General features: G+C 39.2%; 1 protein-coding gene across 2 annotated transcripts; it reads left to right on the forward strand.

Annotated features, from left to right (window-relative positions):
* Positions 1 to 9,055: 9,055 nt before the first annotated feature.
* On the forward strand, positions 9,056 to 18,111 carry LOC131670587 (mediator of RNA polymerase II transcription subunit 12). 2 transcript variants are annotated; one of them, XM_058946302.1, is made up of 16 exons: positions 9,056 to 9,227; positions 9,536 to 10,296; positions 10,383 to 10,706; positions 10,785 to 11,239; positions 11,336 to 11,582; positions 11,662 to 12,677; positions 12,779 to 13,199; positions 13,278 to 13,623; positions 13,690 to 13,937; positions 14,028 to 14,477; positions 14,555 to 15,786; positions 15,864 to 16,253; positions 16,347 to 16,896; positions 16,984 to 17,240; positions 17,360 to 17,521; positions 17,655 to 18,111. In XM_058946302.1, the coding sequence occupies exons 2-16, from the start codon at positions 9,753 to 9,755 to the stop codon at positions 17,871 to 17,873; spliced, it is 6,861 nt and encodes a 2,286-aa protein (XP_058802285.1). In that variant the 5' UTR covers positions 9,056 to 9,227; positions 9,536 to 9,752; the 3' UTR covers positions 17,874 to 18,111. The 2 variants fall into 2 exon arrangements, with proteins under 2 accessions (XP_058802285.1, XP_058802286.1); XM_058946303.1 differs by having other exon boundaries at positions 9,061 to 9,203.
* The last annotated feature ends 40 nt before the right edge of the window (positions 18,112 to 18,151 follow it).

The following is an 18,151-nucleotide window of genomic DNA, read 5'->3' on the forward strand; positions in this document are numbered from 1 at the left end:
CGAACTTATGCGGCGACTTGGGCCCGATTGGATCAAGAAGGATAGAGATCAGACAAAGGTTATTGGGACAAGGTATAACAGCCACCACGTTCCATGAAACCAAAGCCAACACACGGTTCAATCTCAAGTATGTCCAACCGATATCGGACATCTTAGGGAAGATGGAAACGTACCGGATGGAGAAGACGAATTTTTCCAATCTGACGGACTCTGGCGCACCGACCACCATCATTAAAACAAAGCCGACCGAACAGGGCGTGTCATCCTGGACATCGAAAGAGGTTCAAGGGTACGCACCGTCTGCGTTCTCAGCGGCCTTGATGGGAGGCGCAATTATGACAGGGTTCCAACTGCAGAAGAAACAAAGTCTTGATCAAGGAGAAACTATCACAACGCGCAACCTTAACTGGTCTTGCATCGCTCCTAATCCCACCACCACTCCAGAAGCTAGATGGTCGATGACCGAAGCTTGGTACAATACCAGAAACATGAGCCGAACACTTCCACCTTTACTCAACGATGAAAGGTTCCAGTCCGCAACCGAACGGCAGGACATCCTATTGGATAACGTATGCCGCAGGCTAATTAAGACCAAACGGTAAGGAACTGTGCCATCGACGCACACACACGGGGACAACATCGAACAATCACGTCGGGGTCACCACTTTGGGAGCGGAAGGCAGAGCGATCCTTGAGAATAAATACGTTTTCGATTCCGAAGAAGAGATTCTTAACGTAATCGGAGCTCATTACGAGGAAGTTAATGCACCCCGTTTTATAAACGCTGGTACCGAAATTAAACACACCGTAGATAACGAAGCCTACGCGCTCATAAATAAATTCAATGATAATTTTTCTAATAACGTCACGTCCACTCAATTCTCTAAAATAAATCCCGCCTATGCCCCAAGACAAGCAGTAAATTCGCTTGAATTTTTCGATTTCAATAGTACGCAACTCATATTTAAAAACCTACCGAATAAAACTTCTTCCGGATTAGACGACATCCCCCCAATCGTCCTTAAGCACCTCCCTCACTCACTAATCTTCGATTATACAATAATCTTCAATAATTGCATCAACTTGAAATATTATCCCGACTGCTGGAAACGAGCAAAAATCCTACCAATACTCAAAAAGGGCAAATGCCCCCACGACCCAGCTAGCTACCGCCCCATCAGTCTTACCCCCGCAATCAGCAAAGTTTTCGAAAGCATAATCAACTTCTCTCTAACCAAATTCTCAAACTTAAACAAAGTAATCCCCGATAACCAGTTTGGCTTCAAACACAAACACTCAACAACACACGCTATCCATAAAATAACTACTAATATTCTCCAACACTTGAATAAAAACGAAGTCGTGGGAGCATGCCTTATCGACCTTGAGAAAGCATTTGACTCAGTCTGGATTGCTGGTCTATTATACATTTTATCCAAACTTGGATACCCTATCGAACTTATCCAACTCTTATGGTACATGACCTCCAATAGAACTTTCGTAATATGGAACGGGCAATCACTCTCTACAATCATTTTCGACACTATAGAAGGCCTTACGCAGGGAACAGTCAACTCACCCATCTTATTTAATATATTCACCCATCACATCCCTAACCTATCCCGACTTGATTCGGGCAATAATACCTACTCTGCTACGTACGCAGACGACTTTATTGCCCTTGTCGCGGACGGAAACCCTGAAATAGTTCGCGAAAAACTACAGTCAATAATTAATGAAACTGTCAAGGAGTACAAATCATGGAACCTAAAACCTAATCCGCTCAAATGTGAAACAATTATGTTTCACCTCACCCTAAAGTACTACGGACAAACCAAAAGAGACCGAATCAAAAATTTCCACATAAAAATGTCTGACAACACCGGTGAAATTATTGTGCCACGCAAACAAAGAGTCAGATACTTAGGCGTCGAGCTTGATTACCTACTCCGACTTAACCCCCACGTTCGACAACAACTTGATAAAGCAAAAATATTCAAATATTTTTTTCAATAGAAATCTCACAACTAAAGCTAAAATTATCTGTTACCTACTCTTAGTCAGACCCATCATCACATATGCAGCACCCATCTGGTGGAACACCAACGCTGCTACAGTTGAAAAGCTCCGCAAATTCGAACGTACATGTCTCAGAGCGTGCCTGCATATTTATCGCCGCGCAGTCGATAAACACTTTATTAGTAACAGCACCTTATACAACAAAGCTGACATACCCCGTATTGATATATTTTTACTAAAACTCACCCGCAATTACTTAGCTAATCTCAAACACATTGACAATAAAATACTGCAGAACTACACGTACATAAATGATCCTGAGTGCAAACTAGCGAGCCAATCCAGATATGTAACTCCCCATATGTTTATGTATTTTGACTTGAATGGCATCATACAGGATATCAACAATACCCCCCTTATATACCATATACCCCGTACTTCCGCAAACAAAAAACTCATATATAATGCCCGAGACTGCCTCCCTACACTAAAATATTCTACTGCTCTCTCGCTCAAATGCAAAGAATCACTTGACCGCTATAGCAATAAATATTATTGGTTAGCTGACGACCACCGTATTCAAGAAGAGATACGAAAACGAACTAAACATAAAAAGAAATAAATTCACTTTTATAAACGAATTATCGCCATTACGCTATGTTATCACATCAATACTGTATATTCCCACGACTACCACACACATACGATTTTTATAAAACAATACTCGGACTGGTACTTTGTACAAACTGCACGCATGCAGCTCGATAAGACTGAACTCCATCTCCAACTCCCTCCCCTCCACCCCTTCCTGACCCTCCCCCATTCCTTACCCACCTAATAACTTATATGCTAACCAGTTACGCAGGTTTTCATCTTTTTTCCTGTGTTAAACCCGCAATACTTACAGACATCCTGACTCAGCAGTCGACGCCTAATTACTCCGATACTGTCCTCCTCTAGTTCATCGTCACACATATTGCTAATAAGCGAGTCTTCTTAATAGAAGCATACTTATCCTAAGCTCAATTATATTTTTGGCTTTAGTTTCGTTGACTTATTTGCGCCTACCATTGTATAACTTACTGTACTTACTTTAAGCAAATAAAATCATTTGTAAAAAAAAAAAAAAAACTTTGGGAGCGGGGTACGAGGTGCGATGTGAGTAGAAAAGACAAGTAAAGGACACTGAATTTTTGGTTTATTTTGTCGAAGGAATTGTTAATATGTCTGTTACGGGACTGCGTTTATTCGAACTACATTACAAGTGTAAACGCGCTCTGAGAACGTGTGCCGCGCGTCGAGACTCCAGAGGAACTTCCAGCGGTAGTGCTTGTCGTTGTTTTTATGTGTAATTTTGGAGGCGTGGAAAGGGAAAAGACAAATATAAAAAATGTAAGGAAAAAATGGGTTTTCCCCGGGACGTGCAAGAAATAAAAGGAAGTTCAGGGTCAGAATGGAAAACAGGAGAAATCGTAGCTACTCAGATTTATTGTAACAGTGTAGGCGTAATTAGTGTAATGGTGGGGAAATCCCAAAAAGGAAAAAAAAGGTTACTCAGGTATTTGGAAACGGATCGGATTGTTTCGGATATTCGTGTGTATGTGTGTGTGTGCGAGTGCATACTGCGTGGCCACCACAATATAAATATTAAAATAACTATTTATTTATTTCATTGATGTACATAATATTTTCGAAAATCTACGACATCTCAAAAACGATATTTTTTCAAAAAATGTTACACCATCGTATTCCTTATCGTTTTTTAGATAAGAAACCGTCGTAAAAATCAAGTGGCACCTATTAAGGTTACTACTATACCGAAATAAGCAAACCGCGCGCAAACTACTCGGCCGCTCGCTGATCGTACATGTTCTACACTGCACGCGACAAATCCCTTTAACGAATAACTAATTTAATTTTCTATCACTCTCTAATTATTTCGTTAAATGATATATAAATATAAACTAATTAAGTAAATAATATAAATAAACTAATTTTTTGTACGATCTGATATAATATTAAATAAAACATTTGCTGTCTGCGTTTGATCGACCTTAAGATCGCCGCATAGTTGTAAAGCTCCCACATTAAAACATTAATGCTAGAGAATCAAAATATCATTTTTCGAAGGCTTTTAGAAGTTTTTAGAAAATTTAAATATTTCTTTAACGGAAAAAAAATTGTACTAGATGTAAGACTTACATACACTTTTGCCCGACTATTTGAGTCACAGCGAAGGGATAGACTCAAGTCACCGCGGCAGGTATAAGATACTCTGTCAAAACTACGCTATGGAAAATTTCAGTATTGATAATATTGGCTTGAAACCTATGAAAATTCCTAAACTAGGTCGACATCCTAGGTCAAATATATATACTTTCTTTAATAATCTGAGTCAATATGTAATCAGTAACTAGTTGTACCACTTAGTATTGCACTGTGAGAAATTACATTTTGAAAAATTGTGATATTAGAGTTATTTACGTTCCCAAATATTACGTTGTTTTAAATAACTCATGATATTTGTGGTGCAATTTTTCACAAGGAGTTTTAAATATTATGTGTGTAAAAACATTTTTGAAATTCATATACAGCAGCCGTAAAGGTTGTTTTAAGCTACCTTCAAACAGTATTTATGTAGAATTCCGCCCATATTTTGAAAAAGGAGAAGTTTTGTGCCTAGCTTGTAAAAGAAAATACAGTTTAATTAGTAATGTCAAATTTAAACAGTGGGAGAATGTGAATGTCAGGTACTAATTAACTGACCTGAGAACAGTGCAGTTTGTTAATAAATTTAGCGGACAAAAAGACAATAAATATGAATTTACAGGATAATGAACTTATAATGATGGATTTAACTGAATATATTACATATGCTTTTAAAATGAAATTCAATTCGCGTATTATACCAAGATCAAATGACTATACATCAAATTTCAGTTGCTAAAGAAATTAAGGATAAAATCGAGCAAGAGAGATTCGCTGTTATATCTGAAACTTTGAGACATAAGTTTAAGACATAGTTGGACATGTGCGTACTATACACAACCAGCGGTTAGCGCGCGGTTCGCTTTTTTCGGTACTGTGTTAACCTAAATAGAGGCCACTCGATTTTTATGACGGTTTCTTATGTAAAAAACAACAAGGAACACGATGGCGTAACAATTTTTGAAAAAAAATATTCGTTTCGAGATATTGTCGATTTTTCGAAACAATTGCGTATATAACAATGTAATAAATAAATTAATAATTTTGTTATTATTTATATTTAAAAAATAATGTTATTTCGCATCTTTTTAAAAAAGTTTATGCCGATCTTTATCAGTCTTCGTGAAATTGAAATAACAAAATAATCCTATATTTGTTCAACAGTTCATAATTCGGTCCCTTATCAAAACATATTTTGATCTAAAATTATGCACACATGTTGACCTTTATATATGTCATAAGAATATTAACTGAATAAAATTGTTGAATTGAATGTTATAAGTTGTATTAAATTGCCTATGAATAACCCAAAAGAAAAAATTAATTCCTCACCCGTAAAATTATCAAACTCAGAAAATTCCTTCACTGTTGACCTGATAGAGATATTTTGTTTGCTCATTTCATCTGTAAAAAATATTTTCAACCTTTCTTAATTGAATAAATGGAAAAACTTGAAATTAAAATAATTTTTTCCACTGCACATATAAATTTTGTTTTGCAGTAGTTGTTACACGTATACCTATAAATTACACTGACTTCGTATTTTTTTTAAAATTTCAAATATCAGGACACAGTGAATAACTATAATTATGTAACAATGGCTATTATAAAATAATATTTTCAATACTCCGTGCGTAAAGTGCGTCTTTCCCGCACGCTCGGCAGAAAATATGCGTTGATAACCGCACTTTCTACACGTCGTATAAAAAAATACGGTACGGCACATGTTCGGGAAAGAGTTTCTCGCTTCGCTCGGGCGTAAACGCCACGCGAGAAAAGAATCTACTTTCCCGCACTTGTATCGTAATGTACTATAATGATCATAAGATAAAGTAAATCACTTTGTTATAACACCAAAGTGTTTTATCTTTGAGTGAGGCAATGAAATCATACACAAAAGATAGCGATCTATACCGTATTATATTGATAAAGAAAAGCCTTTAGTAAGAAAATTATTTGGCTTACATATCTTTCAATATTACACACACATACACGCGCACGCACGCACAGAGCACTCACTTCATAGCGAATATCTATATACGGAAGTAAATAATAGCAGTGAGTGAAATATACATGTATTTTGATTCCGCTTCTACGGCCCATAATATCTACGTCGAGCTTATCAGTAAACATAATTAACATGTACCATAAGTAAAATTCGATAATACTCACGATTATCTCATTAAATTGCTAAACATGTCTACCACGTCTCTACTGCGACTGTTCGTACAACAAATTTTACGTATGCAAATTAACCAAAGGCAATTATAGTGAATTTCGTGGCACGTAGTTCAACGAATTGAGGTAAAATTCGTAGCAAGTATTTGACATGCCGGAAGAATCAAGGTAAGCCCTGTGCGTAGCCACCCACCGGAGAAAGACGATTTCGTGTAAGCATTTTTGTACTCAGCAGAGTCACAAAGAGTTTCGGTAAAATTGTAATTATGCATTTCAGTCACTAGCGGCTGCTAAGAATCGGTCAAATGAGCTGCGAGCTACCGATCTGAAAGACGCGTGCTTGCAAGATTTTCCTTCGTAGCTGAACAAGCAGTGGTCGGTTTGGAAGACTGTTCGCACTCGAGCGTTTACGTCCCAAGCAAGAAGAAGACTAGCATCAGCTTGTTCGCGTGGTCTTACATCTACGATGGCGCATTTCGAGTCAGAGAGAAACGGTAGACGGCAAAGAGTCGTACGTGATCGACTACGACTACGTGATACTCGCGTCGGCAAACTACGGCACGGGATCCCTGGGTTTCTCGAACACCTCGAGGCTCACGCCGTGCCGGGCAAATGGGCTCGAAGGATTAATCCGTGGCTCTCGGAGGGGCTGGCGATAACGCCGAGGCACTTCGCTGCCGACCGTGGAGAGAGTCACTCTTCTCGATGCAAGCGCCGGGACCAGCTAGCGCCCATTACTGCTAATACTTGTCGCCTACTACTCACGCGGAACCACGGACTATTTCGTGCTGCTATACCTTCTCAGCGGCAGCACTTACATTCCTGCGACAATGGCCGCATGCTCACGGGATACAGTATACAGCAGCTAACGAGCGTGGAAATGTAGATTCTTGTCCCTTGCAAGGTTTACCCTCGGACGAAGCGAGGTCTCTTTCGCGAGAGCTTGTCGCATATATGGCTACGGTATTTTTCAAAACAATCTGTGGAAAGCGCCAATTTAAGGATACGTTTTTCGTCGAGCCTGCGGCAAAGGATCGTAATTATCGCACAAAAGCTACTGCGTTGGCTAGGTCGCTCGATTGTGTACAGTTGGTCCAATGTCGTAGCTGCCACCCTAGACGATGTTTAAAACAAACTGCAAAGGTACGCGTACTCGCAACTACGGACGCTTGGGTTCCGCGCCAAAACGTATCAATTAGATTTTAATTAGGTGCGTGGCAAAAGCTGCCTCCTCTTTTGAAACTCGTGGCCACCTATATAGTGATACGTGGCAATAGAGAGTCGTTTAATCCCAAATTGGACGTGCGTAACATACAATGCCTCAAATCCAATCAAAAGATGTTTGCCTTGGTATTAACTCATAAATATCATTGTTCGTTTGTCTTTTTAGAATATCGAAAATTTAATATCAGACAGTGATAATAATTTTACGTCGTCTGGCCATATATTCAGAAATACTGATTATTCAAAAGCGAATCCATCTAACATTAAATTATAATGCATTATTATTTAAACATTTTTATGTATTACTTCACAAAGATAATTTGACTGTTTAATTTTTTTCAATTACGATTTTTAATAACTAGATAAAAAATTGTTACATAATGGCCAGATGTTTATCAAAATACATTTTAGTTTTATAATAATACATATATTTTTCGACCCATGTAAGCTGTATTATTTATTTATTAATCTTTTATTTATAGGAATTATTGGATATATTTGGATTCGTTTAATACATATAGTCTGGCGTGTATAACTTATCAACAGTTTTAAATTTCGGCGCCTAAAAATATGGTGGTGTTGCCAAATCTCTACTGTCAAGGCAGCTTACATTTGATTAGTATATTTAAAATTTCATTATACACATTTTTACAGTTAACATTATCTTTTTAATAATTGCTCATTATATTACATTGTTTAACTCTGAATTAAAATTGGTTCGATAGAAATGGAAGTTTGGCGTATTATGAAATCTAAATGCAAGGTATAAAATAACTTAGAATGATGATGTATTTGACTCCAATTAATTTACGGAATATTTAGTCGTAATTGAGAAAAGCCTATATATCGTTGTATAAATATTCAAAATAAAGTCCAGAAAAATTATAAAGTATATATACCCTACTGCTATATAATTATTATTTAAGATAATATTCAAATCATAAAAACAATAATTTTTGCGAGTTATTAAATATTAATCGTTTCTTGTCCAAAATTATACAGGTTTTCTACCAATTTGCCACGTAGTGCGGATTGCAGAAATAAAACCTCAAATCATTGATACTTTCGTAATTCATGAAGAAGTAAAAAGAACTCAACAACCAAACGTATGGCAATCGTACGAATTAATACTATATAAATTATTGCGTAAAAAAGTACCGCAATAATACGCAGTTCTTCAGCATCGCGCAACAAAAACAACAGAGAGCACGCGCACCCACACTTAACTCATTTTGAAGGAAATCCGGCAACAATGCTTCTTACTGGCCAATCATTTTTCGTAATCCAATAGCATCATCAGCTGATCGCCTAATATGTTACGCTATTGGTTATGAACGTTCGCTCGCTGCCTTATTTTTTGGGTCACCACTACGAAGAAACGATATACATTGATAAGGACAGTGGCGTCCGTGGTATTGGTTGTGAGGCGTGTACTGGTGTGCACAACTCGCTCTTCGTTGTCGGTCTTCTCCAAGAAGGTTTCGAACGATGGCGTAGTCCCTAATGAGACGCTGCTTTTACGGCTTTGCCGCAGTTATGATACGCTGCTGGATTATTTACGCTAATACATGCGAGTAAGCAGAGTTTAAGAGAAGATGGTGCGTGCTTTGTTTTTATTTCGAAAGTCTTTCATAGTTATTGTTGGCGAGCTAGACGTGTGTGTGTATTTTTTTTGTTACTGACCGATAACGAGATTCACACAAGGTTCTTGCTCAATTTGATTGATCACTTACCTTGTGCTTTGTTTTTATTAATTCGTTTGAATTGAGCAGAATATTCGCTATGTTCTACGTTCAGAACGATTCACGTGTTTCTTTGCATTGTCAACTCTAAAGTGAAATGTTTACATTCGCTTTTATAACATAGTACGACTAAGTTAATTTATCTTTGACTGTTTTATTTTCAGATCTGACGGTAGAAACGAGGCAACTGATTTAATCATAATTAGGCAAGTAAATTAAATAGCAAAATTTGCTTGAGGAAGATGATCAATGTGCAATGGATGCAAAATGTTACTGCTAGGTGATAAAATATCATTATTGCGTTGGTTTGAAGGCTCATGAGGCTGAGCTCAAGTGATAGTTTAGTTTAGGTATTAATGATACACAGCTTGGCTCTATAATATGATGGGAATATTGTATGAGAAGAGGCCCTTAAAAAGGCCTAGACTAGGGCCACCCGATGTTTATCCACAAGAGCCTAAGCAAAAAGAGGACGAACTGACTCCTAACAATGTGAAGCATGGATTCACAACCTCGTTACAGTTGTCAGATGAGCATGGCACTGCTAGAAATTGCAATGTCACTGCTGCTAAGGTCGGAGCTTATTTCAATGCCATCTTGGCTAAGAAGGAAGAGCTAGCAACCATGCCTGATACAAACAGAAAGAAGCAGCAGATAAATACAAAGGATAATTTTTGGCCAGTGACTGCGAGAACTAAAAATGGTATTGAAGCTTGGTTCAAAGATTTATCAGGATGCAAACCACTAGTATCGTTAGCCAAGAAAGCCCCAAATTTCAATAAGAAGGATGAGATATTTATAATGTTGTGTGAATACCAAGTACCCATGCTCAGGGCTGCTTGGTTTATCAAATTGAGCTCTGCTTACACAGTTGCTGTGTCTGAAGCTAAAATTAAAAAGAGGCAGTTACCAGATCCAACTACAGGTAAGAGTAAATCGTATCTTACAGTTTTCAAGAATATCTCTTTTTGCTATTTTCATTTTTAATAACGGGCATTTGATTACTTGCAGAGTGGACAGGAACTTTGATAAAGTTTCTGAAAGATCAGTTATCTAAGCTTCATGAGTATTATCATTTGAGTTCTTCTTCTACCAACAACTTGAATTCCAGTAATCACAGTGGTTCAACACCCAATGGTACAGCCTCGTTTTCTTCTAACAGTGGTACTACTGCAAATGGCACCAGTGGTCAATCTATTACAGCAAATGGCATCTCTAATACTCAACCCTCAACTCCTAACTGTAATACTACTTCTAATGCTCATAGCTCACCAATGCCTATGAATGAGGATCATAAGTTGGCGCTGAAACAGTGGAATTATTGTACACAATTAGGTATGGTTTTGTTATCTGCATTGGTTTATTTTAATTTTCATTAAAAATTGAAGCTTTATAACGAATTACCTATTTTAGCTAAATACATGTTTGAAGAGGGTTTGCTAGATAGACAAGAATTGTTACAATGGATTCTGGATCTCCTAGATAAAATGAAATCCGCCCCAGCCGATGACGGAATCCTGAAACTCTTGCTACCATTAGCATTGCAATATTTAGAAGAATTCGTACAGTCAGAGTTATTAGCCAGGAGGCTAGCTTATCTGTGTTGTAAGAAAATTTCACACATGTGCAACAATGTGGATACGACATGCAATCCTCAGAGTCCGTCCGTGGTGGCAGCGGCAATGGCTGCTGCCGCTGCTGCTGCAGCTTCGGCTGTCTCAAAGACCGAAGTAAATGGCACGAAGGATGGACTTCCTCCACCGTCACAACCTGCGCCAGTTGTTAGTCAGCTCAATGCTGTATTCAATGATTACATGAATTGTCCGCATCATAGAGATGTTCTCTATTCTCTGTCAACGATTATTCAGGTGACTACTTATTTATTAATTTTTTTAATAATATATTTTAATACTGTCCCCATATTGGATTGTGATCAATACGTCAATTATAAATTTAATATACAGGTGATCACGTTAGAATGTCCAACAGCGTTAGTCTGGAATAACGTCGGCGAAGGCAAATCGATATCCGTTTTAAACGGATCTCCATTAGATTTGATGGTGTGTCCGCCAGCTGCTTTACCCACTCCACCAGCAAGTGCAAACGAACGCACGAGACGACGGTTGCAGCTTGCACAAGAAAACATTCGATCTCGATCTCGAGGTGCAGAAAGTAGATGGTCTTGTGATAAATGGCAACAGAGTAGTGCAGGTATTTTGGATTTTTTTAAGTAGATTTTCAAATAAACTTGCGAAAGTCTTAATCCTCTTATTTCTTATTCCTTCTTCAGGTATGACAACAACGAAAGTCTTAGCAGCCTTGGACTCTCTCGACCGACACAGTTTTGATCGAATGGACTCAAATAATTCACTAGACACATTGTACGCGAAAATTTTCACAAATTCAAGCACAGATTCTAGCACAAATTCTCTTACGCCATCCTCGTCTTCCTCGTCAACTCCAGCAACCGAGCGCGAAGGTAGTAATGCCAAAAGCGAATACAATCCACAGCAAGATGCTGCTATAGTTGAAATACTCTGCGAGTGGGCAGTGAGCGCTGAACGTTGGGGTGCACATCGCGGTATGGCTGTGGCCAAATTATTAGAGAAAAGACAGAGCGAAGTTTTAGGAGAGAATAATGACAACGACGACAAGGACAGTGTGTGTAGTAATGGCAATAGTCCACCAGTACTACCTATCTTTCAACCGCTACTCATGAAATTCCTTGATGTCGATGCTCCGATCTTAGACAATAGCCATCAGCAATCCAAAGTGCAATTTACCAATCTCGTGCATCTGTTTAGCGAGCTCATCAGGCATGATGTGTTTTCTCACGATGCGTACATGTGCACTCTGATATCGCGAGGTGATCTTATTCAAGGTCCAGCAGCGAGTAAAGCCAGTACACCTAGTAACAGGGATCCTATGGACGAGGATAGCTTGTTCACTGGTATGGATATCAAACCAACAAGGACAATGGATCATCCGGATCATATGCGTACGGCCAATGATTACGATGATTCAAAAATCGATGACGATCTCGACAAGATCTTACAGGATATCAAAGATGTACAGCAGAATAGCTTGGATGCGCCCGATAGCCCAAAGGACAACGATGCTCATGATTTAGAAACGTCGAAACCTTCCTCGAGTCCTAGTCGGCATTTGTTATACACTACTCACTTTCCACTACCTCAGGATGAAACGTGTAGCCAACACGACTGTAATCAGAGACATGTTCTTTTATACGGTGTTGGAAAAGTTAGAGATGATGCTAGACATGTTGTTAAAAAGATGACGAAAGATGTAAATTTTATTCCACTATTCTAATTTTATTTATTATCTAAAAAGATTTGGTTTTTATTATAAAAAATTTGTGATTATTGAATTTTATTTTTTGAATGTAGGTTTGCAAACTCTTCGGTAAAAAATTCAGCATAGACGTAGCCGAAGGTGGAAAAGTGAAAAAACATTCTCGCAGCGAGTTCAATTTCGAAGCCATCACGCAAAAATTTCAGAATCTCAGTTACTTCGATCAGCACGTAGTTACATGGCAGTGTGCAACCCAAGTCGTTGATATGCTTAATACGTTTGTTGCTGGTTCGTCGTACCTTCCTGTACAAGAACACGTTGCCTTTCTCTTCGATCTTATGGAGCTTGCACTTAATATCTACGGACTCATCGAAATCTGTATACAGATATTGAAAGAATTGCCCGATGTTGAAGCACAATTGGACGTACGAAAGAGCAATCTGGTAAGAAGCTACACAACGAATCTCGGGTTGTATATTGTCGGCGTTCTGAGAAGATATCATTGTTGTTTATTGCGTAAGTTGAATCAGTAAGCTTCGCTAATTTTTAAGTTTTAAGAATATCAGTTTACCAACACTTTGAATATTTCGCTAGTGTCTCCGGAACAAACAACAGCTGTGTTTAGTCTGCTTTGCAAAATCGTTGGGCATGTCTCTAATCCCAGTGACTGTACTTCAGCTGAACGTTGCATTCTCGCTCATCTTTATAACTTATACTCAAACTGTTCTATATTAAAGACTAAACCCCAAGGTTCCGAAAATTTTAACAATGCTCATCCAAAGATAAGAGCAGCTTATTACTCGCAGCTAACTCTGACGCCAACGGAACACTCGTATAATACACAATTCATGCTGGACGTTTTGACCAGTCCGAGGCGCAATGGTAAAATTGAACCGCAATGGGCTCGGCAAATCAACGAGTCATCTTCTAATCGTTATAGGTATAGATTTTCAAACAATAAATATACAGTTGTTAGAAAGAGTATCTGATTTTGTCTGTTTTTCAGTTTTGTCTGCAATGCAATTGCTACTGTGTGTAGCGAGACAGACAATGATAGACTCAATGATATTGCGATATTATGCGCTGAATTGACTGCTTCCTGCAATGCACTTAATACCGAGTGGTTAGGCGTACTTAGTGCTCTATGTTGTTTTTCGACCAATAGTACAAATTATAACGATGTACAGCTTCACGTTGACGTTACGGACTTGAGCATACACAATTCATTGGCTGTATTCACGTCCATTCTTATTGGTAAGTTAATCATTACTCTCAAAAAGTACAACAATTTAGTTTTCATTGCTGTATTAATTTTAGTTTGATAAATATCAAATGATGTTTTAGCTCGACACTGCTTTTCCCTGGAGGACTTCGTACGCCACATAGCAATTCCATCCTTAGTAGCAGCTTGCAACGAAGGTCGCGGTGATGCTGAAACAGACGCTGAAGCGGGTGCCCGGCTCACATGTCACCTATTGTTACGTTTATTTAAGACGGTTGAATGCCCGCAGCCGGCACTCTACTCGGTCGGCACTTCACCGCATCCACTGCCCAATGGCAATCAACGTAGCTACAGCATCAAGCTTAGCTGCGATCGACATCTTTTAGCCGCGGCGCACAACAATATTAGTGTGGGGCCACTAATAGCAGTACTCAAAGCGATTTTAGTTGTTGGTGATGCTACGGCTGGAAAGCAACCACCTAAAAAACCCGACGCGCAAATTCACGCCAAGGGTGGACCTGGTAGCGTTGGTGCTGGTGGCTCCGGAGAATTGTCAATTAGTCATATTTTAGGTGAGTAACTTATTCATTTTCTACAGCTGAGTGTTACGCTTTTAAGATGAAATACATGTTGGGCATTACGATTTCAGGAACAAGTGACATTCTCAGTGGTACTGACGATCTGGGCCTAGACCTGGGTATGTCTTCATCGAGTAGTAGCGTTGTAATGACAACGGAGAACATGAAGGGGTTGTCAGACTTCGCTCAGCATGTCCTTAGGCAAATTTGTAGCCAAGAATGGGTACTAGAACGTTGTTTACAAAATCCCGAAGAGCTTTGTCAAGAGGATGGTCTCCTCGATAATATGCTCACCCCTAGACAAGCGCAAAGACTACTTCACATGATCTGTTATCCCGACACGCCACCAGATGCCTTTCTAGACCAGAAGACTCATATTACGAATATTTTGGAGAATCTCGAGCTTTGGGGTTTACGCATGTCTTGGTTAGATTTGCAACTGATGTACAAGCAATTCCCTCCAAACTCGAGTGATCTCTCGCAGTGGTTAGACACCGTCGCCAAAGCAGCTATCGACGTTTTTCAGCTAAATAACACTTCTGGCAAACCGGACAAACGTTCAGACTCGATATGGTTGGTGGCACCACTCGTCTCAAAACTACCAAGTGCAGTACAAGGAAGAGTGTTGAAAGTCGCCGGTCAAGTTCTAGAATCGGGCAATTGGTCAAAGGCCGGTGGTAAAGAAAGAAGATCCAAATCGCCGTCTATGTTCAATCATCAGCCATTTCTCACGCTCGTTCTCACTTGTCTTAAGGGACAGGACGATCAGAGGGAAGGTTTACTCACGTCGTTACACTCGCAACTATCACAATTTTGTACGACTAGCAAAGACGAGAAGAGTCTCACGAACGAAGATCCAAAAGCTCGCGAAATTCTTCAAGACGCTCTACTGTTGCGATTCAGTCTCATTGGTGGTGTCTTCGATACGATACAACGAAATATAGCTGTGACCAATGACTGGGCTATGTTACTCGTGCAACTCGTCAGCTACGGCGTAATTGATCTGAATAATAATGCAGAATTGTTCACTACGGTGATTGATATGCTAGCCACCCTTATACATTCCACTCTGGTATCTGATTCGCAGAGCGAGAAAGACGAAAACAAAAAATACTATCAGAACCTTATGAAGAAACTTAAGAAGGAACTGGGTGAAAAAACAAACCAGAGTATTCAGTTTGTTAGACAATTGTTGCCTCTGCCGAAACAGACTATGGAAGTTATCGCATGTGAACAGGTCGGTTGTATTACGGATACCAAAGGCAACAAAATTGCCGGTTTCAACAGTATTGATAAGAAGCAGGTTCGTAATGTCCACAATTTATCTTTCTTACTGCAAAACAATATACGTATTTTTGAACGTATCATCCTATCTTCTAGGGATTACAAGTGCACAATTCTCAGAGAGTTTCATCTTGGGAATTATTAGAAGGCCATAAGAATCCAGGGCCATTGTCGTGGGCCTGGTTTCGAGCGGTAAAAGTGGAACGCAAACCATTAACGTATCAAACAGCACACAAATTGTTACGTTATCATACGCACAGCCAAGTCAGACCGGCAACGTATTATCTCGATCCTCCACCTTTACCTCCTGAAGACCTCGAACCTGATAAAAAAGAATTGGAACCTGGCAAAGCTGATACACCAATGAGTATAGATTCGCCTGGTCGAATGATGGCTTTAGGTAAAGGAAAAGCTCTCAAACCTAGGAAGCACAGAACTCGCAAGGTTGCTACACCAACGAATCCAATGCAGCCAACACCTATACCGGTCAGCTATTTTTTATAATGACCGTTTTCTCTTCATTTTTTTAATAATATCTTTGTGACTTTATAAAAACTTATGAATTGTTTTTTTTTATAGCAACAAGGGCCAAATCCAATGCAGCAAATGCCTTACGGCGCTCAACAAGCTCAGATGCAACAGCAGCAACCGGGTATGTTCCCGAATCAACCACCACAGCCGCAGCAGCAGCAGCAACCGCAGATACCTCAGCAACAGCAACAATGGTACCCGAATCAACAGGCACCTCATCCTTCAACTCAGCAATATGCACCTTACGGCCAACAAATGACACCAAATCAAGTGGGAGGACCTCGTTACGATCGACCGATACCTCCACTCAATCAGTCACAGTCGAAACAAGCTCTCACTAATATGCTACGATTGCGACTACCCTCCAATCAGTTCATGGGCCAGCAGCAACCTCCACAACAAGCTGCGCCGCCGAATGTAAACAATCCTGCGGCATTTGCTGCTGGCATGCAACAGCGCAATCAATTTATCAGGCAGCAGCTCCGGGCGCATGGACAGCAGCATGCACCACCCGGTATGCAACCGCAACAGCAAATGTTCCCGGCTCAACAACAACCGCAGCAGCCGCCTCAGACTATGTACAGCAATATGCAGCAAGGTGAGTGATTTTATTATAAGCCAGAATTTTCATCGTGACGTGAAATTTTCATCTTTACTTATTGACTAAACTCTTTATTTACTGCAGGAATGAATCAAAATTACACAGGGTACGGTGGTCAGCAGATGATACCTCAGCAGCAGCAACAACAGCCAAATATGATGGCACAGCAACAGAACGTGTTTCCAAATCAGCAGCAAATGATGGGTGCTCAAAATCAGCAACACATGATGAATGCGCAGAATCAACAGCAAATGATGAATGTACAAAGGAGTCAGGAGTACATGCAACAGCAACAACAGAGAATGCAGCCTGCAGCTGCCACGAGACCCTCTTACATGCAGGTAAATTATTACGGAGAAAACGATCAATTTTCCACTGCAATCAAATAGTAATTTTTAGAACATAATTTTGGAAATAATAAAATTTTGCTTACATACAAATTTCTTGACGTTTTTTATAGGCGCCAAATGTAACGATGAACACTATGGGTCCAATGGGTGCTGGGATGCAGAATCAACCAGCACCTCCTTATCGACAACCTGCTGGAAAACCTGGCACAGTTAATGTCGGCGGTGTAGGACAAGCTAATGTTGGTCTTCAACCAAATCAACATATGCAACCGGTAAATTTCTTATTAAATCATTTAAAAGGCCCAAAATTATTGTAAAAAATGATGTATTTATTGAAAATAAACTTTAGCTCGGAGTATCAATTGATATATTGTAAATATCGAAACATGTCAATTAATTTTACAGCAAATGACAGTGAATCAGCAACAGCGTATGAGACAGCTATTAGCTATGCAACAGCAACAGCAACAACAGCAACAACAACAACAACAGCAACAACAACAACAAGTCCAGCAACAGGCTGGTAATGCAGGTCAACAAACGCCTCAATTAGTAGCGCACCTTCAAAGAAATCTCAATCAAACCCCACAGCATCCTTACCAGCATCAACCGCCGCCTTACTAAGTGTACTTCAAAATAGTGTGTGTGGCTCTGTGTGTTTTTCAGCACCACTGATGGGACACGTTCAAGTGTTTTAAAGGACAAAACTAAGAAATTATTGTGAATGTAAATTTAATGTTGATAAGTATTTTAAGAGATTTTTTAATTGTCGCGTAGCTGTGTATAATTTATTATACAACTGATAGTGTTTAGTAGAAAAGATAAAAGAAAGAAAAAAGGAATTATGCAAATTTATCTAACTGATCTATTCAAGGAGTTAGAGAAAAAGAGAAGTTTTGAGT

Source organism: Phymastichus coffea, unplaced genomic scaffold (genome assembly GCF_024137745.1).
Source record: "Phymastichus coffea isolate CEN01 unplaced genomic scaffold, Cenicafe_Pcof_1.1 PCOF00112, whole genome shotgun sequence".
In the NCBI taxonomy this organism is placed as follows: Eukaryota; Metazoa; Arthropoda; class Insecta; order Hymenoptera; family Eulophidae; genus Phymastichus; species Phymastichus coffea.

Coding starts and splice junctions, on each gene's coding strand:
- LOC131670587 (XM_058946302.1), top strand. CDS start 9,753: ATGATGGGAATATTGTATGAGAAGAGGCCCTTAAAAAGGCCTAGACTA. Junction 14,478..14,554: donor GTCAATTAGTCATATTTTAG/GTGAGTAACTTA, acceptor TTACGATTTCAG/GAACAAGTGACATTCTCAGT. Junction 16,254..16,346: donor TGCAGCCAACACCTATACCG/GTCAGCTATTTT, acceptor TTTTTTTTATAG/CAACAAGGGCCAAATCCAAT.